The 24,782-nt window shown below is 41.0% G+C and overlaps 1 protein-coding gene across 3 annotated transcripts; it reads left to right on the plus strand.

The window, feature by feature from the left end:
* The first annotated feature begins 6,155 nt into the window (after window positions 1-6,155).
* On the plus strand, window positions 6,156-19,939 carry nacc1a (nucleus accumbens associated 1, BEN and BTB (POZ) domain containing a). 3 transcript variants are annotated; one of them, XM_028599961.1, is made up of 8 exons: window positions 6,156-6,468; window positions 10,180-10,333; window positions 11,126-11,395; window positions 11,870-12,515; window positions 12,777-12,947; window positions 14,754-14,859; window positions 15,036-15,133; window positions 16,256-19,939. In XM_028599961.1, the coding sequence occupies exons 1-8, from the start codon at window positions 6,284-6,286 to the stop codon at window positions 16,564-16,566; spliced, it is 1,941 nt and encodes a 646-aa protein (XP_028455762.1). In that variant the 5' UTR covers window positions 6,156-6,283; the 3' UTR covers window positions 16,567-19,939. The 3 variants fall into 3 exon arrangements, with proteins under 3 accessions (XP_028455762.1, XP_028455763.1, XP_028455764.1); XM_028599962.1 differs by having other exon boundaries at window positions 6,157-6,468; window positions 12,780-12,947; XM_028599963.1 differs by lacking the exon at window positions 6,156-6,468 and adding an exon at window positions 6,598-7,099.
* The last annotated feature ends 4,843 nt before the right edge of the window (window positions 19,940-24,782 follow it).

Here is a 24,782-nt window from a genome sequence, read left to right on the forward strand (position 1 = left end):
TTCTGACTTTCAGATTCAAATACCAATGTAATGTGATGTAACACATATTCTATCACTGGACTCATTCTTGCATTTAAAAAATAAAAATATAAAAAACAGTTATCATAATTTGCTTCATTGATAACAATAAAACAAAGGATGACAAATGCAAAGTATACCATGTCACACGTGCGGCCCCCTGTATTATTCATATTGTCCACTAGAGTGAGACAAAGCTCCACATGCAGCAGTGGTGATTTGCCACCTCTGTGTGAAACACTAGTTGTGTAATAATTTGAAGATGCTGGCAGGCCTGAACTGGACTTACTAAGCAGTATGATACAGAGGTGCATTCACTTCAAAACCCAAACAAAGACTGTTTTTATAGGTCTTCTCTTCTCCATACATGCACACACTGGGTCACTGTAAATGTGTGCACACTCTGTCTTTGAGTTAGAGCTGCGTGTTTGTGTCTGCATTTGTGTACCTTGTGGGTTTAAAGGAATTCACATTTGGGAGGGATGACACTAAGCACATCCAGGCTTACTATTGGCTTCCTCTGGAGTGATATGGCACTGTGTGTGCCCTGATTGGCTGGGGACCCTTTGGCAGCCAGCCCAAATCTGTGATGCTGTTGCTGGGATGGAGTCACAGCATGCTGCTGCCAGTCTAAGTGCCAAGGCACTGGCAAAGGGGATGCAGGGCACCATGCCCAGCAGAGAGCGTCTCCCTGTCTAACAGCCCCATACCCCCATCCCGTCCTTTTATGCCAAGCCTGCCTCCCTCGGGATCCTTGCTTGACCCCTTTGGTGTGTCCATATAAACCAGGGACAAGTAACAACCAAACATCCTCACACACATGGGGCAACAATCTCTCTCTACAACTACTGTTGAAGCACAGATGAGCGAGGCACTCGACCACAAACTGCCCAGTGGCCAACAGTTGAAGGCTGTGGTTGAACTGAGCAGCTCCCAGCGTTAATTGTGTTGAACTGAATGTGAAGTTTAGTGTAGCGCTGAAAATAGAACAGTCACTATCTGGGAAATTAAGGTTTATCTTTATCTTAAAGTATGACTACTCTTGTTTTATCCTACCTTAGAATTATCAAGAGAGAAGCAGTCTGTTGAGCATTCAGACCTTTCTGTAACATTTCCTTTTAAACCATATCAGATAGGCTAATGGGAAGGGAAAAAGATAGGCAACAACATGTTTATAACCACGGTTGGTATAAGTGGTCATTCTAATAATGTTCATTAGAGTATTCACTGTATTTATTGGGATGATCAGCATAATCTTCATGCCATCTTCAAAGTTCACACACACACACACACAGGAAATGTACACCTAATATTGAGGCATATGTACAGATACTTTCTGAAAATGCATTTTCAATTAAATTTTAAATTACAAAAATAAAGGAAAGAGGGGAAAGCATTCCAAAGCATTAACCTCATCACTCCACCTCAAGCTAAAGCATTTTCATCTTAGTACATTCTGCATCCTTCTTATTGTTACAATTGCTTAAAAATAAAGACAGGATGAAGTATAGTTAATCAAAGCATGCCAAGCCTTAAAACACCATACCAACAATGTTATGCCACTATGAAAATAATTACCAAGGTAACAAGTACACTGATGCTCTGTTTAAGCTGCCATAAAATTAATGTTAACATGTCTAAAGGGCCTACTGCCAACCAAATCTGCAAAGGAAAAAAGAAAGTGATACAAAACACGGGCACTGCCTTAGCACCTGACCATGTGTTTTTGTTACACAGCTTTGTCTCTAGACAGCCAAAGTGATTCTAAACTAGAGAGAATATCCCACGTATTGTTTTAATTCATCCATTTAGTGTATAGGGCAATAAAATATGTTTTGCACTACTCCACCACACACACACACAAACATGCAAACAAGCTTCAAGTTTCAATTAGTTAATCAAACACATACAATCATAAAATTGTACTTGTATTATGCTATGGTGTCATTATTGTCTACCTACTAGCAACCAGAGAGTAGCCTAGCTCATATGAGGAGGAGAATATTTTACAAGACTTGAATATTCAGGTGTAACTTTAGTGTCATTGTTGTGACAAAACAAAAGTAACATTTCAAAATCTAATGCAAGGCATGTGCATTTTAACACATCCAGCAGGTGGCAATATTCTACTAACCATATAAACTTATAATGTAATGTCACCAAAGGGCCTTTTCACATTTGGCATTTTCTTCCTTTTTTTTAAGATTATTTTTTGGGCTTTTCCGCCTTTATTCGATAGGACAGCTAGGTGAGAATGGGGAGAGAGAGAGAGAGAGGTGGAAGACATGCAGGAAATCGTCACAGGTTGGATTTGAAGCCTAGACCTCTGCGTCGAGGCATAAACCTCCAAGTATATGTGCGCCTGCTCTACCCACTGGACCAAACCGGCCACACATTTGGCATTTTCACATGTCAAAAGTGTAACGTTAGCCTATAATCAAATTAATGATGGCTTAATAGCATTTAGCTACTTCTAACTGAGGGTCCTGGTATTGTGCATTCTGGCCCACTGTTACACGTCCATACTCAACTAGGACACTTAAATAAAACAGAGCTGACATTATCATTAATCCGATTAGTAACACCTGTGCTTTTACCAAAATTACGAAAAAACGGGTTATGTTGAAACGTTAGCTAGCTCTTACCAAGCTTTATGCTAGCCAACCATCACATGACAGAGACACAAAAAACACCAACTAAAGCAACAATAAATAACTGACTAAAACTCACATTTTTTTCTTGGTGTGTAGAAAACGGTGACAGACTCCAAATCCTCGACAAACGCCTACTTTCCTGAAGAGTAACATTAGAATCCTCTAGTCTAGAACCAAATAAACTGAAGAAAGTTTTTGAGGATTTGCTGCGTTTTCTTTTAATCACTTTCATGTATTGGTAATACATTGAGGTTTGGAAAAAACACACATTTCTTTTAAAAGGAATTTTTACAAACTGTCTTTATTTTGGATAGCCCCTTGAGATGTACCATCTCATTTTCAAGGGGGTCCTTGAAACCCAAAAATCAATCGATTAATGGAGAAAATAATCATCACATTCATCCATAATGAGAATAATCATTATGTGGAATCCTATAAAAAAAATAGTTAACAATTAACTCCACCTTAAAAACCTACTTTACATTAGAGCTGAGTAATAATGATCTACTGATATAATCGTATCCCAGGACACTAATCACTGTCACAGGTGCCACTTTTCTGAATTGAGTACTTAATTTTCCTGATTATACTTAAATACTTTTACTTAAGTGTTATTTTCAATGCAAGAGTTTTATTTTTTTTGCAGTGTGGTATTTGTAATCTCTGAATACTTGCTTACCTACTTATTTTAAGAGGCAAGAAAATAAGAAAACAAAGAATAAAAAATAAAATAAAAGCTTCAAATTCTGACTGAAGCATCAGACAAATATTCTGGCTGACCTCTGCTGTAGCCTACTGCTTTCAAAATTGAGAGACCCATATAAAGTCTAATGTGCACACAATTCACCGTGCTCTTAATCTGAAAATTGGATACTAAATTGGATTTGAAGATGTCAGCACATGATCCAAATGGAGGTGGCATTAGCTCAGTCAGTAGGGGGTTGGGAACCGGAGGGTTGTTGGTTCAAGTCCCCATACGGACCAAAGTATTCAAAGAGTTCACCTCCTGGGCCCTGCCAATGTGCTTTTGAGCAAGGCACCGAACCCCCAACTGCTCGGGGATGCCTTTCCATGGACAGCTCCCTCACTCTGACATCTCTCCATTGGTACTGAGCATGTGTGTGTAATTCAGGCCTGTGTGTGAAAACATTGCAATTTCCCCTTGCAGGATTAATAAAGTATACATTATTATGAAATATGAGAGTATTAACATATGGTGTTACCATTTATAATCACTTGTACTGTGATCACACTGCAGGTGGTGCAGCATACATATTACGTTTTTTTTATTAAGTTTTTATTTATTTACTTTATTTGTATTTAGGTGTTGTTCATTTGTGTTTTCATTATCCTCTGGTGGTACAAGCTCAATGACTATTTGACGACCGGTTAAACAAACACTCCATTCGGCTCTGATTCTTGGAGACCTTCCTCATGGTTAGTAGTAGTAATGTACTGTATATTGTAGTCTAGGCCGTGCTGTGTGATATAGAGCAGTGAGTAACTATGTTTTAACCACAATTACATGCCCTCAGATGCAGCTAATAAATTGGCATACAAGCTTGATTTATTGAAACATGTATACTGCATCAACAGCATGGTCGTTACAGTATGTTATAAAAGTATTTCTAGGTATCTTTTCTAAGACAGCCAGTGTCATATCTGGGTCAAGCAAATGTGTGATTGGCTTTTCTTTAAAACAGAAAATCACAACCAGGAGACGGGACTGCTTTGGATATGTGGCAGTTTCATTTTGTGTAAATTGATTGTTAAAATACAGAATATTTCAGGGATTTTTTTTAAGGCCTAGGTCACATTACTTAGTATGAAGCTGAAAATGTAATACCGTGCCAAAGTCCATACTCATAAACTGGGAAAATCATCTTTTAAAGTAGAGCTGAAGCAAGAGCTGAATTCAAGATTTATGTTGTGTTACAATGTACCATACTATTTATTTGCGGCAGTAGGAATCAGCTTTGATATTACACTTTTATTAGCCTTCTCGAGGTATTTGAATTAGGTGGAGTGTGAAAAAAAAATGCTTATTGACTAACCAGCAGTTGGAACTTCCTGATACATGATCACTTATTCAGGTGATTTCCATTTAACTTTTGTGACTTCTAAAAACAAGTGGCTCCATTAGTGACGACTTAGATGTGACACAGTAAAGGGTAAAGTATCTGTTCGTGTTTCTTCTTATCTCTTTATCTCTCATTGTGCTTTTAACAGCTTACATGACTCTTGCTCTGACTGAGCTATTTTTATTTTATTTGTTTTAGCTGAAAGGGAATTTTCACAACATAGCATAACATTTAATGTCAGACATTCAAAAGGCCATGCCACATAGCTAGTGATTGTAAAGCATAGTTGGGGTAATTGCATTTTTTTTTAAATAAATTACACATATGGGGTAATTTGAAATGAGACCCATGAATCATTTAGTTTTCTCTTATCAAATCTGTACCAGACGCACACAAGGTGTAGTCAACACATGCTATATCAAAACTTTGTGACTTGAAAAGATGATGCCATGAGGTGACACTTGCTCACTTGTGGGTCTATTTTACATTAAAATTTGCATAATTTGAACAGAGAGCTTACAGCTGCCCCATTAGGGGATATTTTCTCTTTGAAATCACAATTAAGAGTTTATGAGATCATAGTTGTATCACCAGAAATTTTACCTCTTATTAGCCTTTACTCAAATGGATATACATTATAACAGACAGGACCTCTGCCAGTGAAACACATGAAATATACACATGACAAGACAAAAACAATCCAGTGACTAAAGATTTACTTAAACTCAAAACTGCATTCTGAGATGTTGGTCTGTCTAACATGAGCACAGAAACTTATGAGTGATATGCATGACAAAAAACAGCATAGTTTCCAGTGGCAAATGTATTTTCCCAGGGCTGTTTAGTGTAACCATTAACCAAGGTTTGGTTTCTGGTTCCAAGAAAGTCACGGATTACTTTTTTTTTTCCTGTACATGGCCTACAAATTCCCAGAAATTGCTGCCGTGCTATTTTTGTGTATTGTTGACACTTGCAATATTGTGGTTTAATATCTGCTGGGCCTCCAGCTTCATAATAAATGCTTGCAAGTAGATTCACAGAAAGGATTTGAATGCATATGCACAGAAAAGTATAGAAAGCTATTGTTGTTGAATAGGGTCAAGAGGTCTAGCATAACCATACAGTGTGCCCATGTAGATTTTACCTATAATTACGCCCTAATGGAGAAAGCTGTAGGCTATATCATAGGTGCGCACAGCAGGTATGGGTCATAGCACCCTGTATTTTGCACATAATGCTTCACTTGTTTACAACCAACAAGGGCGCGGCATTATCCCTATAGGCTACGTGCACCGGGTTCACTCAAGTTAAATACAGTAAGTAGCCCACACACAGACACGCACTCACGCACGCACGGCCTACTTTTCCCACTTCTATCGCAACAGAGAGTGACGGTTTTCCCTTGCAGGCTGCTGCTGTGCCAATGCGCAAACACTCTACGCCGTGGGATAGGTCTTCCCAAATTGAGGCTGCTCTCGAAACGATCATCCGATTGAATGACGAGCGCGTCATGCTTGTCTTCCTCCTCTTATGTTCCGTGCGATCAGTGGCTCTGTGTTCCGCAATCCCCCTGGGATACTGTATCAGCCTCGATGGCTCTGCTATCGGCGTTTAGCTCACACTGAATGGCTGCCTGGAGCAAAGGAAAACGGGAAGAGAGATCGTTGCGTCTCCTCCTTTAAACCAACGCTCTGCGTTAACTTCCCAACGAGGGGGTGAGTGTCTTGCCTGCCGTTGTGTGAGGCGTCCTGCCGGGGTTGTCTAAGGTTTCACCGGTGGTGGCGGCGGCGGCAGAGGAGGAGGGGGTAGAGGGGAGAGGGGTCTGTGCAGTGTCCTTAGTTAGCGCCGTGGATTTGGGTTGATGGCGAACGGCCAGTAGATATGCCACGGGACAATCAAAGTTTGGGATAAGTAACGTTAGGCCTATGCCGCTTAGGGGAAGGGTATAAGTTGGCACAGTCCTAAACTTTCTTTAGCCGTTCCAGCCTTTTCCGTCAAATGTATCCTGTTATCAGCTTAGAGTGCAATGTTTGGAGTTAAATGGTTAATTTCAGCTCTTTTCTCAAATATGCGAAAATGTGATGTCAGTCAGGTTTTCTGGCACGGCTGCTCTTGCGAGCGCCGGTTATAAGAATTGTGCCTTGTTATGCTCCCACCCCCCGCTCCGTGCCGCACTGGTTCCGTCTGGCTCGCCCTCAGCTGCTGCGTGTCCTGGGATGACCTGTTGATGTCGGTAGAATGGAGAATGGCAGGGGGAGCGATTTCCCCCATCACCAAAATATTTAAATAAGCAACATTTGGGCTTGACAACCGGCGTCGCAGCACAGCTACCTCGTCCGCAAGGCAGTAAGTGTCTTGTTTATATATTAAGTGTTGGACTATTGCGGAAATGCTTGACATTGTGCTGCTGAGCTGAGTGTGCATGAGGTGGATGGTGCGCCGGGGCGAACCCAAAATATTTAACAGTAGCGTTAGCTTAGCCGTTAGCTACCTCTACAGGCCCGCTGCGGATGGGAGAGAGCATCAAACATTTTCAGCGTTGTCAGCCACAGGAGGGAAAGGGGGACGAACTACGACCGCCTAATCTGCTGAAGATGGTTAAGATGAATATACTTGAATGCCATTTGACCGCACGTAAACAGGAACACACCGTCGCCCTCACCCGGGTATCACCGGGGCTTGCTGCCATCCTGTGTCGCCCCCCCCCGTCGCCTCCCGGCTCCGGTGCCAGCAGACTGGGGAGCACTCCCGGCGGGTAGACTGGCACACGGCGCGGTGTGTTAACGAGCTCCTTATCTCTTCCCCATTACCCGGCATTCTGTCCCGTTTAAACATTTTCTGTACAGAGGCAGACTATAGTCGGGAACACTCACATGGTACAGCCTCAGTAATATGGAGTTAAGAAGTTTAGACGCTTTAATGTATGTGCTGCTTTATATTCAGGATCCAACCACAAATCAGGCCTACGTATGTCTTGACTTGATAGGAGAAGCACAGCCATGCAGGCATGGGAACATGAGAACCAGGAAATGCCTATAGAGGGACTGCACCAATGACTCCACAGTAATCACACACAGCAGAGTCAGAGCCAATGCTTCTTTCAATTTGAGAAGTGGATCAATTGGAAAGTAGTCTGACAAGTTCTGAAATATGTTGATAGCCATCCCATCATAACATAGCCCTTATGTTTGTATGTTTGACCTACTTTCCCCACCATGCAGGCTGGTTGGTATAAGACACGGGGTGAATTGGGGTGAATTTCACTCGTTCACTTTGCTGCACTCTATTTATTTAACGGAATAAGGACCTGAGATGATCCCTCTCATCGCTGCAGGCCTCACTGCCCATCCTTGCTGCATAAAGACACACACACACACACGTCACATTCTCTTTCACTGTCGGGGCAAACTGTGCAAACACACCCTGCTCTCAGCCCTGTGTTTGTGTGTCTTTATGTGCACGCATGTGTGCTTACTGCGGCTCGCCAAACTGTAAACAAGCAGTATTGTCTAATGTCTGTGTGTGACTCAGTGTGCCTTTTGTGGGTTTGTTTGAGTTTGTGTGTGCGCATCTGTGTTTTAGTATGAGGGAGAGGGAGCTTGAGTGAGACAGAGACAAAGAGAGCATTTCTCTTTACCCTGGAGCTTGGCTAGGTCCCAAATGAAAGGCTTTGGATATGATGGGGCGGCTCGCTCCGGCCCTCGTCAGTCAGTCACACCAAAGTTGGTTGTGTGCCTCTTACAGGGTGGGCTTCAATCAGTTTGTTCTCACAGTATCAGAGATTGTCTTTGTTTGGTATGTATCTACGTGTGTGTGTGTGTGTGTGTGTGTGTGTGTGTGTGTGTGTGTGTGTGTGTGTGTGTTAGTGTGCAGCTTGTACTCATGAAACACTTTTGAGGTGGTAAAGCATCTGTGTGAAAAGCAGCTTTATCTAGGCCTGTATACTCATCTGTGAAAACACTTCTGACTGGTATTCTGCTTTAAGTAAAGGTTTATGGCCAATGCAATGTCACGTACACTTATCAATGGATCCGTTGTATTCCTAGCTGTATTTGTGGAGGTTATATAGTGCATGTGGGTACAGAGGGCATACAGTGCGTTTACATGTGAGTCCCTGTACTGAAAAGTAGATTTCTCCCCATGCTATTGTATAGAATGAGGTCATGGCTACAAATCTAAAACGTAAAAGAAAATATCTGGTGTCTTTACATATCCTGACACTGAATACAAAACCTTCTCAAAGAATCAAGCAGTTACAGTGTTCATAACCTCTCAGCACAGCAGAGGGAACTTGTTTTTAATTCAACATTGAGATGCATAGTAAGCGGGTATGTTTGTCTTTGGCTGTTTAGAGAAGTGAATGGAAACATGCTACGTGGTGTTTGTTTAGGCCACACACTTTCCAACATAAAATAACGGACCATGACCCAGTTATCTGTTTTATAGCTCATAGAAGACAGAGAAAATAAAAAGGCTTTTACTGAGCCCGCTCCTGGCAATAACCACTACTGCGAGGCTGAAGTGACGTATAGGATTAATGCGATGCACATTATCCATGGCGATTTCAACAAAACTTTGTTTGAAATATCAACGTCCTGTGAGCCTGCCAAACGCCTTCAGTAGGACTGTGTGAAGAAATATTTGTGGTCTATGTCAATTGGATATGCCAAGGGATGGAGTGGTTATTCAGGAATTCTTTTCTCTAGAGTGCTTCATTATTACAAATTTGGCCTAGTACTAAGAAAAAAAATAGATTTTTTTTTTTTTTTTTTTTATGTTTGGTATTACTGTGTCCCTGTGAAAGACTGTCAGCCATTTTATTGTGTCCATTAATGTAAGAGTCTGGCATTCCTTACCTGTTTTGTTTTATGTCTGTTCTCCCTGAGCTTTCTGTCTTTTAACACAGCCTTGTTACATTACACCTCCTCCCCACTTTGCCTTCTGATACCCTCCTCACACCAAAGACACAGCACATTTTTTGTCATTGTTGTGAATGGGCCTGCCCATTTTATACCACCTGGGACAATGACCCTGCTCTGGTTAAAGGAGTGTAAACGCTACAATCAAAAGCCTGCTGAGGAGTAATTTGTACAACTCCTACTCCAAATGGCCCCAACTTAAACATTTAAAAAGTCTTGGTTGTATTTTCTTAACCTTCTCTGCCCTGTAACCCCTTTCCTAAGTCCTAATATTTCAATGACCCCTAAAAGTAGGAGTCATTAGGAATCCTACACATTACTCCTAATGACTCAAGGTATAAACAGAAAGAGTCTGATACTTCCATGTAACCTCCTGTATGTTAACCATACCAGTTTATGTGTGGATGGGGTTTAAATGTCATGTATTGTAATGGTGTCCTTCCTCTTTCTTTCTCTGCTTTTTCGTTTCATTCTCTCTCTTCGGTCTCTCTTTTATTTCCCAACAAGACCCTTTGGTGGTGTGCGTAGGCGCACCATGGCCCAGACCCTCCAGATGGCGATCCCAAACTTTGGCAACAATGTTTTAGAGTGTCTGAATGAGCAGCGGCTGCAGGGCCTCTACTGCGATGTCTCTGTGGTGGTCAAGGGCCATGCCTTCAAGGTACTGATGAGACAGCGAGTTACTATTTTTATTATGGAAATTAACCTTTTATATTTAAAGTCAAGGCTATATTTAGAGAAGTCAAGGCTTGGGTGTAAACAATTAGCCCTGGGGCTCCATGGCAGCCATGTTGCATGGAGGATGGAATACTTCAAAAGAAGTGCTGTTTGGACAGTCTGAAAGTGGGGGGGGGGCAGACATTGGGACGTTTTTCTTTTTTGTATCTGGGGTGGATCGACCAACCTGGAATGATGATACACTTTCACAGAGAGCAGTTCATCCTAGTATAATTTTGAGAGATATTGAGCTAAATTCTTCCTCACTGGCTAAAGGTTTGGTGATTTAGTTAAATCATTTCTTGTAGTCTTGACAACTGGACCTCTTTAATTGCATGCAATTTCCCACTTAGCCTTTAAAGGTAATGGGTTAGATTGCCCCCCAATTTAAGTGCCCTGAGTCTTTGTTGGATTTTCTTAACCTTTTCTGCCCTGTAACCTTTTTTTCTAGGTCCCAATATTTTAATGACCCCAAGTAGGAGAGCCATCCCTTTTTCAAGTATGGCTTTCTTTCCAACAACATTAGGAGAAGTTAAAAATAGTATTTTAGGATTCGACTAAGATTAAGACCTGTTAAACAAATACACAAATAAATGACTGGAAACAGAACCATGTCATTTACACTTTTCTCAAGTTCAAAATATATTTTATTTTGTTAAAGTTCTTGTGCAGAATATTAACTTTGCACTACTCTAAAAGTTCTAATGTGTCGCCTTCTTATCTGCTTTTGTCTCAGGCCCATCGAGCTGTGCTGGCTGCTAGCAGTTCTTATTTCCGGGACCTTTTCAGCAGCAGCAATAGTGGAGGAGGTAGCAGCAATGAGACAAGCCCAAACGTAGTGGAGCTCCCGTTGGCTGTGCAGCCCCAAAGCTTCCAGCAGATTTTGTCTTTCTGCTACACAGGCCGTCTCAGCATGACAGTGGGGGACCAGTTTCTCCTAATGTATACTGCAGGCTTCCTGCAGATCCAACAGATCATGGAAAAAGGCACTGAGTTCTTCCTAAAGGTAAGGCTGAAATGTGTTTAAAACAAAGTGTCTATTCCAGTTGGAACAATATTGAAATATATATTGTGCTCAGAGTTTGAAAAGGCAAAAATGGGAAGGTTCATCTGCAGGCGAGCATGTATGCATGAAGGAAATTTAAGGGCAACCTGCCTCGTAGTTGTTGAAATACCTTTTCGTGGGTCAAAAGTGATGGTGGAAGTCAAACTATAGTGTGACGATGGTTCTAACTAGGGAGGGGGTTACTTTATCATTTGGAATCATTTACTGAAAACATAAATAAATAAATAATCATACAACATGTGAAGGGAAATTAGCCAATGGTTGTTGAGATGCTGTTGGACGGACAGCCTGACCATCCTTCGTCCCAGCCACCAGCGTGGCAAAACCCTACGAGCAAAAACATATTTGTTGGTACATCAGTGTGTTTTATGTATGCTGACAAAAAGTTGATATATACATTCATTTTTTTGTTAGGTCTCCTCCCCCAGCTGCGACTCCCAGGGCCTGCACGCTGAGGAGGCCCCACCTTCTGAGCCCCCACCTTCTGAGCCCCAGAGCCCTGTGACGCAGACCAGTAACAGTGCAGGCCGGCCTGCCTCTTGCTTGACGCCGCTCCCTCTTGTATCGCGAGTGAAGACAGAGCAGCCCGCTAGCCAGCCGGAAGCAGCCACCCCGTACTCGGTGGTCTGCACTCCTGTCGCCAAGCGGCTGTGGGAGGGTGGCAGCAGCCGAGATGGAGGCGGGGTAGGCTCGGGGGGAGGCGGTGGGGCCAGGAAGGCCGCCCGTTATTCCCAGGAGGCGGTGCGGGGCAGTGCCATTCAGAGCCCCGGAGCCCTCGGACTGGCCATGGGTATGGGGGCCAACGTAACCAGCCTGGCGGGCATGGTGGCCAGTGGCGGGCTTAGCGGCAGTGCCGGCACCAACGGGAGCTCTGCGGCAGGCCTCGGCATGTCGGAGGGCGCCAGCCCCGGCACCCTGAGCACCTACGCCAGTGACTCACCCATCAGCTACCATGACGATGAAGAAGAGGAAGAGGGGACAGATGAATGTGCTGAAGAGCAGTATAGGCAAATCTGCAACATGTATACTATGTACAGCATGCTCAACATGGGAGCAGCAGGTAATGGACATGAGACAGAATAGTACTTGTAAATGCGCCTGAAAGACAGAGAAGATGTAGTCTAATGTTTACGCCTACTTTTATTTTCGGTGAAAGTGAAATAATTTTTGCCTTCTCTGCTGAGATTTCCTATTTAATTTCAATGGATTTAATAGTAATCCTGATGTTTTTCCTGTTTTAGCAGGCATTTTACTGTGCCCTATATAGGGTACTTTACCCTATATAGTTCTATTCTAATTTTGCAGTATTGTTTTTCTCCAGCAGCTGGTGAACGTGTTGAGGCTCTACCAGACCACACAGAGACACGGGGTCGGATGCGAGGCAGAGACCTTACGTGTCTCCCCGCAGAACTCATCGCTCAGATAGGCAACCGCTGTCATCCCAAACTGTACGAGGAAGGAGACCCTGCTGAGAAACTAGAGTTAGTCTCAGGTATGGTTTGTGTGTGCAGGTGTGTTCTCAGAGAAACCAGTCGTTTCAAAAGACAGACTTTTATAGGCAAGAGTTTTAGAGGAGCTGTTAAAATGCTCAATGACTTGTTTTTCTAAGTGTTAAAGGTCCTTTAAACATTTGGAAGATATATGTATGTCTATATTAGAGAAACATACACTTGAGCTATAGAATATACATGTGGCAATATACCAATACCAATGTTAGTTGATTCAAGGGATCCGGCAAGGCAAATGATATGTATATGCATATTTAGAGGAAGGTGTGTGTGTGTGTAGAAAAGGAGGGAGGTAACACACACCAAGCTAGTATTGTTTGGTAGTAGTAAAATAAAAAAGGCAAAAATGCTAACAAAAAAGATGTATTGTGCATACCGTAATAATAAAATGACTAAACTTGACCCATTATGAAACCTGTGACACAGATGCAAATTCAATATAGAGCAATAAACAGAAAAGAAATAGCAAGATGCAAAACTCTTAACTATGACATGTCCCCAAACCACAGCCTCCTCACTCTCCACCTACAGCTGCAATGTTTGATATGAATCAGACTTGCCACTAGATTATCAAATACCCATTTACATTCCCGTAATCTAAAGTGAAGATTTCATGATTTATCATTACTGTATATGATAGGGTTGGGCGATCGTTTTTGGGCGGCAGCGTGGCTCAGCGTCTTGACAGGGCTTTGAAATATTTCTAAAGAGTGTGACGATTTTATTTACAATATTTCAACATTTAAACAACAAAAAGAATCTATGTAACAGAAATGTCTTCGCTATTCAAACCACGGCTCCCTTTTTACAAGTCTGTGTGTCTGCTGGGTGTGACAACATCACAGCGTCATGTTCCGTTTTTAACATTATTTTAACTAATATCACAGTGCTAATCATTTCTATAACGTTAACTACTCCTATTGAGTGCATATAGAGAACGGAGATGCTGGTTAGATCCATGGAAAAGACATGATAAACTGGGTTCAAATTCACTTGTGTTGATTAACGGGGCTCAGAGGGTGAACATGCCGCACCACCGAAAACCCCTCTAAATTAAGTTTTTATAATAATTTAGGGGGGGGGTGGGGGTTCAGGGCCTTGCACAAGAGCACCTTGGCATTCCCCAGGAGGTGAACTGGGACCTCTCCAGCTACCAGTCCGTACTTCGGTCCGTACGGGGACTTGAACCAGCGACACCAGTTCTGAACCCAACTCCCCACGGACTGGACACAGCACAGTCTCTTTTTCCTTTCTCTCAACTTTCCCGCCGTGTGTCGCGTACCCGCGTGTCCGCGCTGTTCTCGCACATGTAGGGAACCTCGTCAGCTGTTTGGAAATTCTTCAGCGTGTGTGCAGAAGATAACAAGTTTGCAATATGCAACACCTGCAAGGAAAAAGTAGGGCGTGGAGGGACGACACCAAAAACCCAAATCACATTTTTTTTTTTTTTTTTTTTTTGGGGATATTGGATGTGAAAAGAAGGAAATGGTTGTAACATTGCACTTTAGATGTGTGTGAATTTCCCACACCAGGAGTCATTTATATAGTTCTATTTTATAGTGATCCATTATCTGTTCCAAATATGTTCTATGTTCTGTGCAAAATGTTATATCAAAGAAAAGCTAGAAAATAAATATTTGCGTGTGCTGTAAAGTGGTTAGAAAAAACGAAATCGGAATCGGCTAAAATCGGTATTGGCTAGCCTAACTCGATGAAAATCTGAAATCGGAATCGGCCTAGAAAGTTGTAATCGGTGCATCTCTAATTCATTGCATGTGTATTCTTTGCAGGTACTTCTGTGTATATATCGCGAGCCCAGCTAATGAACTGTCATGTGAGCGCAGGGACCAGACACAAGGTGCTGCTTAGGAGGCTGCTGGCTGCCTTCTTTGACAGGTTTGTTCCTCTTGTCTCTGGGTCTATTTCTGCAAGCGTTTCATGTGAAGTTGGCAAAAGCTTCATTTTAATATAGAGATTAATGTATTTGGTTTTTATCTGCTGGCATTAGAGGGATATCACTATTTTTGTTTTCCTCTGTTCTGTGCAACTCATTCTTATTTTTGATGCACCAGGAATACTCTGGCCAACAGTTGTGGAACAGGCATCCGCTCGTCCACCAATGACCCGAGCCGCAAGCCCCTGGACAACAGAGTTCTGCATGCGGTCAAATGTGAGCGTACATGTTTTTCACTCCGTGGGTGTTTGTCCACAAGCATGCAAGCAATTTGCACATTTGCTTGTGAAGCTAGGTTCAGATAGAGGGGAATGTACTGTACGTGCATTCATATTTTACATTTTGCTATATGCATATTGCATAGAACGTTGTTGCTGAATTTAGTGATTGGCTGTTACATGTCTCAGTTCATTTAACGGTGAAACAAGTCTGTTTTTAGTCTACTTTTGGAGAAAAGTGCAAAGGGGAGATTACTTGCTACCTACTGCACCCTTGTGATTATCATTAGGTAATAACCCACAGTGACCACTAGAGAGCAACATTCAACTATGTTCACATTTGTGTGATTGTATGTAGCTGATAATGTGTTCAGACATTTATGAGAAAAGCTAACTTGTGTAACTCCTTTGATTGCTCAGTGAAGTCTGGGCTTGCTTTGTGAAGATGAACACATTTCCCTACATCGCATTAGTGAAATGAGAAAGGCAGCAGGACATGGTCGAAGAGATCAGCTGCTCCATTTACATTTACAAATCGGTGTCGGTGCCTTTTTTATGATCTGCAGGATATTATCTCTCTTAAAATTCCCGTACTTGGAGACCTGGTTATACAGTAGTTGTTGTTAACGTCAACGAAAGTGTTTATGAATGTAGGATATTTCTGGTGTCATTCAGATGATTAAGGATTTTACAAGTACAGTCCAATCTTGGGATGTAATCCCAAATTGACCAGAAAATTGTTGCAGTGTGAGCTCTGATACTTCAGGCTGCTGAAATTCTCCTTGCACCTCGCAAGTAGGCGACGTTGTGTCATGAGCCTGCCCTGTCTCAAAGATTTGGCGGTACGCAGACATCGGCACAGATCCTACACATATACCCTCTGATGACTACATGTATGCCATCCGGACCCTTGGCGAACACTCGCGCACATGCACAGTATAATTTCAGCTTAATCGAGCCTCAAGTAATGTGTATTCCACTTGCTTGACATTAAAAACATTTCCCATGGCCATTGTTTCTGTTGCTTAGCGTCCTGTCTGCCTTATGACACTAGTTCTCGTCTTAGGCGTAGGTCACAGCATAACAAACACATTTTTTTTTTCTTCCTTTTCTATGTCAGTTTATTGCCAGAACTTTGCCACTAGCTTCAAAGAGAGCGAGATGAATGCCATCGCAGCCGACATGTGCACCAACGCCCGACGTGTGGTCCGTAAGAGCTGGATCCCCAAGCTGAAGCTACTGATGGCCGAGAGCGACGCCTACACCGCTTACCTTCCCGACGGCGTCAAAATGGAAGACGACACCCTGGGGGCGGACCCAGCCTTCGACTCTGCCTCCGTGGAGGCCGCCGGCGGTGCCGGCATGGAGTCGGGTGGCTCTTCAGGTGAATCGCTACCAGGTGTGGGCGGGGACGGAGGACCGTTATTTTGAACATTGTGTCCGGGGAAAAAGTTGAAATTTGGTGACACACATGCAAGTATTCCCCAGTTCTGCTTGGCTCCTCACTCTTTGGCCCACGCTGATGTCTCACATCTGACTGTCTATACTACACTGCTAGGGTCAACAGTTGTTACCCTGATGTAACCAGGACATGAAAACTTAATTTTTTTTGCTTTATGACTGTACAATGGAGTTAGTTGAGGAAAGGGAGAGAGTGAGAGGGTTTTCTCTCTGCCTTCCCTCCCCTTGTCTTTTTTTTTTTTTTTTTTTTTTTTTTTTTAGGTGTGTAAGCGCATCCACTGTTGCATATTACATACATTCCCTGAAATGCAGGTGGTGGGGGGAGTTGCCAGTGCAGCTTGAGGAGGAAGGGATGGCTGGATAGACAGGCTAGGAGTAGAGGTGGCGAGTATATTGAATGTAAGCGTCAGTGGCAGTTTTCTTTATGCAACCCTAACACCTTGTATTCCAGCCTAGGAAAAAGGAACTAGATTTTAAAATAGATACAATAATAAACATTAACACTACCTTCCTACTTCCTCTCCTTTCATCTTCCACTCATCACCCTGCGAGTATTCTTCACCACATCACCTCTCTCGAGACCAGAGAATCTCACCTGAGTGTTTCACTGTGCAGTGTCTTATAGAAATGTAGCTCATCTTTCTCGGTTTTCTAAATGTTTAGCATGTTTCTCTCGTCTATGAACTGAAAAAGTGATCCAGACAGAAGGGGAAAGCTTTTTACTGAGATGATTGTAAAGAAAATTTAAAGGGCAACAGGTAATCAAAGATGGTCATATTTTTAGAAGACAAACTATATTTATACAAGTGCCCATGCCTAGAACGGTGTGAGCAAAGAGAGTGAAAGGGGTTGTTTTAAAATCTCTAAGATCTTTTGTGTTTTATTGAAAGAGGTCTTGTCAAATAAGGAAAAGTGCTATTTTTGCATTAAAAAAAAGAAGTATAATCATAAGTCCCATAGTCATTTATTTTTATCTTTATTTGACAGTGCAGAGGGATGGAATGAGCAGTTGAACTGCTAAATTTGAAGCATTTCATCCTCAGATTAAAATGAATAGAGAGACTGATTCAGCTGGCTTGACTGTTGTCTATGATAACCATTTCTTGTTAGGTTGTGAACCTGCAACGTTTGCATCCTTCGATAAAACATTTAGCCCACAACTTTGAAATTACTTGTAGAAATATAAAGGTTATTGATCTGACAGCTCAGCTAGTTTCTTCTTTGTGCTGAAATTATTGAACTGAACAATAAACTGCTGTCAAATAATAATAATTATGGAATATTGGAACGCCTTTTTATTTGAAATCAATAAGCAGAAGCTGGGTGGGTACAGTGATGTCACGAGGAGGCAATACTGCTTGAAAAGCAAATAGGCTTTATGGTACTATCCACGTGTGGGGAAACAGTTCTTTGGTAAAGAAGGTGAGCCTGTATTCCGTGGCTGTGTATTTTTAAGTATGTCGTTTATTCATGTATCTAATGCACCATCTCTTTTAATAAGGAAATGCAAAATGGCTGACAGTTTTATTTTAGAGTTTAACATGATTTTGTATCTTCCTTGAGAGTGGAGGTTTCTGCACCTTATTGAGAAAACCCAGAGGTTCATGCACCTTTTGAGAAATGTAGCAATTGAACCCCGTTAGGTTGAATCTGTCTTCTTTATTTTTATTTTTTCCCATGTCTGCATGTTTCTTGTTTAGAAGTGGCACAAATTCCTACTGTAAATAATCAAGACAACTGTTGAGTTAAATCCCAAGTGTTCTTCCTTTTTGTTGCTGGATGCGTCTGATTATAAAATGTCAATAACTGACCTCTTTTTTACGTGAAAGTTTGTGTTTGCTAGAAGCTTTCTGAATGACCTGTAAGAGGTCCGCAGCACAGGGATTCATTGTTCCTGTTTCAGATGGATATAAGTGAAAATGGGGTGTGACGTAGGAATGTGTTCTCAACCTGAAATGCTCTCACAAACGACTGATTGCTTTCTCCTACTGGAGGGGGCTTTCTAAAGACGTTCTATTTTTCTGAAGACAGGTACAGGGTAAAAACCGGGAAGGAATCGGTGCTTCTTATTCAAGGCAGTTGAGTCAATCTTATTGAGGAAAAAAAAGAACTAGAAACATGATAGATGTAGCTCAGCCTATTTTCACTATTGATGAAAGGATGAGTTTACTGAAACGTTTGACCGGATGATTTACGGACAGCAAAAGTGCAGTACCTTATAAGTATTCTGTAAAGGGTAATGACAACAATACCTCAGTAACCTCTGCATTTGACTGTAGATGCCACATGATCACCCCTCCCCCACGAACGTACCTCTCCGGTATCTTTGAAGACTGCTGTGCTTCCTGTCCTTCATGCAGCTGGTGTCATGTTTCACTTCCACAAGATTATTCATGTGTTTCAGAGAAAGGCAAAGCAGTGGTTATAGGTGGTTAACTCCGAATTATAATAAGTACATTTCTTTTTCTCAGTGACTTTTAACTGTTAAAGTTTACAGTTGAACTCAAATTACATCTTAATGTTTTCCCCAATGTTTTTTTTTTTTTTTTTTTTTTTTATATATATATATATATAATTATCACACTACTTAAATTAGTATATTTAAGTTAAAATAATACCTGAAATAGTTTGCTGGGACATCAAATTATGTTATACAGAAAAACCTGTCATTTCAAATCAGAAGGTAACTATGGTTATGGTACTTTTCAGTTTTTTTTACCTATAGTCATTGTTAAGTTCTCTGTCCAAAAAGTCCCTTGCTCACCACCTACTTGCACACCGCATTATCTGCAATAGGTGTGTGAACTTTATGTGCATTTGAGAATAGAGAGATTCCATGCTTCTTTTTTTAGTACGTTCTAATATTGTAATTTCTGTAAGTTTCAACGTGTTTACACTTCACAAAACATGTCGACCTACACACTTGAATGGATAAGGTGTTGCACGGCATGGGGATTCTTTTGTCACTAAACAGTACATATATAAATATGATTATACACATGTATAGATAAATACTGTATATTATATATAGACGCACACATAGAGGTCAGATTGTTTGTTGTGCACTCGCAGCATGAGGTATATATTTACCCAGAAACGGCGCTTCTTCACAACCTGTGCAGTAATAGGTCTGCCCATGTCTTTGCCCCTGCTCCTTGCCCTCTGTAACCCTGTAGCGCCAGTGGACATTCTGTAAAGCTCATCCTATTTCTTTCTGTGTTCCAAGTGCCAATAACTTTGTGAAAACCCTGTAACTGTGACCCAACATTATCAAAAGGTAATTGCACATTAACAAATGTAAAATAAATAAATACAAATCATAGAGAAAATGTCAAAATGGATTAAATAATGAATATCTTAATAAAAGATTTGTAACAATTTCTCTTTTGACTCATTTTTTTACTGATGTAACTGTTCAGCTTCTTGTTGGGTGTCTGGTTGTTTTTAATCCACTTTTCTTTCATGACACGGATAAAAATAAAGGTATAGAAAAGTGTTTCCTAGTGATTTCACTAGAACTTGATTAAGAAATTGGATATTGCCTTGAAAAAAAAACATAAGCATTCCCTTTTTACCTAAAAAAAATAATGTGTTTGAATATCAATGTTAATTTAGATTCAAAAATAAATTTAGGTAGTGTAGGTTCCAAGACGTAGAACCACATATGGTCAACAATCGTTCTCTTATAAAGCAGCGAGCCTTTGGAACACTCTTCCAAACGAAATTATTTCATGCACAAATTATAGTACTTTTACACGCCTGACCAAACCAAGTGGTTATTATCAAAGCAAATTTGTACGCACTGAATGACTGTGATATGAATGATGTAAACTGTGAGTGATAGATTCCTGAAGTGGAGAGTGTTTTTATGATGTGAGTGAAGTAATGCTTTCATGTATTATTGTGTATATATTTTATGAATTTTTGTAAGTATATCATCAACCTGTCCAGGGACTGCGGGTGGAAATTAGCATTTTTTGCTATAACCTGACACATGACATCAATTCTTTTATAGACTGATGTTTTTTGTACATTGTCCCTGATCAAATAAAGAAATATAATTCATGCAGCAATATCTCAGTTAAGAAGTCAGTTTTTCATGTATATTTCTGTGGTGAAATTCCTTTTCACTGTGAAATAGTTTGTGTTTCACTGTAAGTAAGCACTTTTTTTTTTATAAACCTGAAGATAAAAAGCTTAAACATGCATGCTCCTTATTGAATGTTCCTCTTCATGCACACTTCAGTACTCCCACCTGGAGGCTGCCGTGTATGACCAGTTTCTTTCATGCTTCACGAACATATCACCCCACACAGTTATTCCTGCCTTCATTTGGCTGTACTTTTGCTTTCATACTTGATATACAGTACTTTACATATTTAAAACAACAGCTGGCTTGTGAGGCCAGTATTCCCTGACATGTTTCATACTCTATTCTGTATAGAGCAAACTCAACTTTGTATAAAGATTGTGAAATAGGGCTTTATATTGCCTCAAATGATCTAAAACGGTAATTTTACCTTTCCTAAACATGAAAATCGGTTATAGAACAAGTATCAATGACTCATTTTCAATAGTATAGCACCACTTTCAGAATTGTTTAGCTACTGTTTGGCTGCTGTAATGACTTAAATAATAATAATAATAATGAATAATACATTTTATTTGGCGGACGCCTTTCTAGATATACAAGGACATCTTACATGTTTAAGAATTAAATACAATGGAATAAATTTTGCTTCATAGAAATACATTTAACAAAATAGACAACATCTGAACAGTGCTAAGAAACGTCAGAAAAGCAGTAAAGAAAGTGTGTCGGGAGTAAACAGTGATTCGATTGTGGTGGTTTGGCTGAAACTTGGAAATCTCTATATAAGATTATTTCTGATGTAAATGTGACTAGATCAACACATTCAGAATGATGCACTGTATGAGATAACCTACTGGCACTCTCTTCCTTTTCTGTGCATGGATGGCCTAATACCAGACGCCCAACACTGCATAGACCAGCGGAGAATCAAGTTATATTTTGAATCTCCCTTAACCCTGAATAAGCACTGAAGATGTGTAGAAGAAAAATTTAACGATTGAAAACGTTGGAAAAAGCAAAAAACAAACTGTGAAAAAATGGTGTCAAAAACGTTTTTTGCTTTCTTCAAGGTTGACAGGAAGACAACACAAGGGTTGAGAGGGCACCACCTAGTGTTAACAGGCAGACAAGACAACTGAGTGGAGGAAATCCAATTCTAGTTTACTACAAAAGACTGCAAAACCCACTCACAAACTTTAAAGCTATAGTGCGTAGTTTCTGTCTCCCCCATGAGGAATTCTAAGTAATGACAACAAAACTGTCGGCGTGTCCACATGATACAATCCTTACATGATCGTGCACCTGTGTGCTGTGTGCTTTTAACCATAGACAGTAAAATAAATGGACACAGTGACGCCATAGACGGAGACCGGTGAAGTCAATTAGAAGCACTTTTCCGGTGATGGCTGAGCGTACTGCACAGTCTCAAACTGAGCTTGACGACGTAGATGTGACGTGAGAAACCTGTCTGAAAGTTGTAAGTCTTCTGGTAGCTGTGCCAAGAGAAATCTCAATCATTCCCAATCTTGCAGAGACGGAGATGAGTAGCTGTCCATGAGCGTAGGAGCAGGAGCAAAACGTTGCTGAAATATTTTGTTCCGATGCTTTCATGGACTCTCTATGGGCTTCTCCCTTGACTGTATGCCTCCACTTCCCCCCCTGATTGCCTCCGAGCTTCTCCTGACTATATGGTCATTTCTCTACTGTGCGACAGAAAGTCGCATGGTCATGACACAATCATGAGCTTATTTTTAAAAAAATGGCTGCTACGGGGCCATAACGTGAGATACAAGGTAATGGAGCCTTTTATACATTGTCATGTTTTTTTAGAAATAAACAATGGACAAATAGAGTCTTTAAACGCTTCAGATGTAAAGTTATTCACTGTTGAAGTGACACCAAAATGAATGGGAGTCAATGGAATGCTAGCGGAAAGTGCTGGCTTGTTAGCCTCAGAATCTCCCCAGAGGAGGTACACTTTCCGGATGCTCGCTTACCCCCTTGCTTTTAACCGCCATTGATCTATATGTTTTATATTAACATTAGCCTCTTTTAGCATGTTGTTTTGTTTTTGTTGCTGACACATTTAATTTATGATTGAGTCCAAGCCGTTTTCAGTTACCTAGCAGCATTAGCAAGAAATGTACAATTGAAACCGAATGTACTGTATACCCAGTAACAACTGGCAGGCAGACAAATTAGCAAATAAAGACCACAACAGAGCTAAAAGGCATTTTGTCAGTGGCTCCAAATATGACTGCAATGAGATACCGAAGTGGCTGTGGATCTGTCTGCTTATTGTGATGTTGTACTGCTCTCTAGTGGATATACATTGATTAATATGATTAAGGTATAATATTTTGGAAAGGACTACAGTCCACTGTAGATGTTACATAAATATACTGGTTGTAACACGACATTCATCTGAAGAATTTTTCCAAAGACTTTAAATGGGGTCCCACAATGGCACAAGGGCAATGTGTTGCCTGACATATGTGAAATGCAAGACACACATTAGATACTGGATTCAGATTGGATTAAAAAACAAAGAAACTAATGTAAAGAGGGATTAGGAGTGGAGAGGAAATATAAGGGTGTTACAATACCCCAGGCTTCAAATCAAGCGCTACAGGCCTGTAGCAGTGTGTGAGTTATTTCCTCTCCAAGTGCACATTTAGTAGCTCATTTCATGAGCTCCACTCTCCACAATTTTGCTTCTGTTCCATTGCACGACCAAAAGAGGGCACTCTTCACACTATTATTGCACTGAAATGTCCACAAACAAGTTTCCCTCCACCTCTATTGATGATTTGAAAACTAAAACCAAGTTTCAAAACATCAGTAGGAGGTTAGGAGGAAATGTGTAATGTAATATGTAATGTAATTCCCCCCCGACCCCTATCTCTTCTTCTGGGATGATATTAGTCACAATAACACAATCAGATTGTATCTTTAAAGCTACATTGTGTAAGAATTTCTCCCATCTAGCGGTGAAATTGTATATGACAACCAACTGAATATTACTTTCTAGCCCCTCAGCATGTTTGAACTCCTACAGTGGCCGTATTATTCCGAGAAGTACGACTTCGTCTGTGAGTGTTCCTTCCAGTGTAATAATAGTTTTACGTTATTTTGGTACCATTTCATTGCTAACATCAGCTATCAGGTTCCCAAACATATGCAAACTAATGTTAGTAAAGTATAAGTGCTATCGTTATTCTGTATATTGTACGAGATTAATAGTGTAAGGCAATGTTTACAGCGTAGGAGAGAAGCAATGTTTCTGTTTTTAATATATGTCTCTGAGCAGTATGAACAATGTCAATGAAACCGAAATTAGCTCTTAGTATCTCCCATGGATGTAGGTATCTCCATTGTTTACACGCAGCTGTTCTAGCTGTAGCTAGTCTGTGTTACAACTGCACATGACGTGAGTTGTCTGGCAGGGAAATCATTACACATATGATTACGTTTATGTTACAAGGTAGACGATCCTTTTTCATCATTGACGCGAGGAAAAGTATCCTAGACGGCGTTCTAGCGTTATGCACAACCATGCTATAGTTAGCCAAGCAACTATAAAACTTTGAATTTACACAGAATTAAGAAGAAGAAGAAGAAGAAGAAGAAGAAGAAGAAGAAGAAGAAGAAGAAGAAGAAAGCAGGCAACTTCGGCGTCCCATTTAAAATCCCTGCTCCTTATGAGCTCTTTTCATCTTGGAAAAGCCACTCCAATATTAACTTTGGTCTTGTTGCCTTGTCTGTCGCGTTGTTGTTTTAATTCTCTTTTTAACTTCCTTGGCGACTCCGTTACATGTCCTCGAGAATAGGCGTGATCCTCCATCTTCAACAGGCTTTCAAATCTGCCGGCAGTCAGTCGTGAGTAGTCTTCTCCCCGTCCCTGGCATTCGTCATGGTGCCACTGGCCCTCATTTATGAAACGTGCGTACGACCTAAAACAGGCGTACGACGGGCGTACGCCGATTCCTACGCAAAGCTCGGCATTTATCAATTTGGACGTGAGCGTAGGCTGCGATCAAATCTCACGTCTGGTCTGAACTCGTGTACGCAAGTTTTCGAGTCAGTGTGGACT

This window comes from Perca flavescens, chromosome 15, assembly GCF_004354835.1.
Source record: "Perca flavescens isolate YP-PL-M2 chromosome 15, PFLA_1.0, whole genome shotgun sequence".
Taxonomy (NCBI): domain Eukaryota; kingdom Metazoa; phylum Chordata; class Actinopteri; order Perciformes; family Percidae; genus Perca; species Perca flavescens.

What these genes read in the sequence shown, in the direction of transcription:
- nacc1a (XM_028599961.1), top strand. Translation starts at nt 6,284, where the DNA reads ATGTTCCGTGCGATCAGTGGCTCTGTGTTCCGCAATCCCCCTGGGATA. An exon ending in CTGGCTGCCTTCTTTGACAG is followed by an intron (nt 14,860 to 15,035) that starts GTTTGTTCCTCT and finishes TTGATGCACCAG; the next exon opens with GAATACTCTGGCCAACAGTT. An exon ending in AGTTCTGCATGCGGTCAAAT is followed by an intron (nt 15,134 to 16,255) that starts GTGAGCGTACAT and finishes TTTCTATGTCAG; the next exon opens with TTTATTGCCAGAACTTTGCC.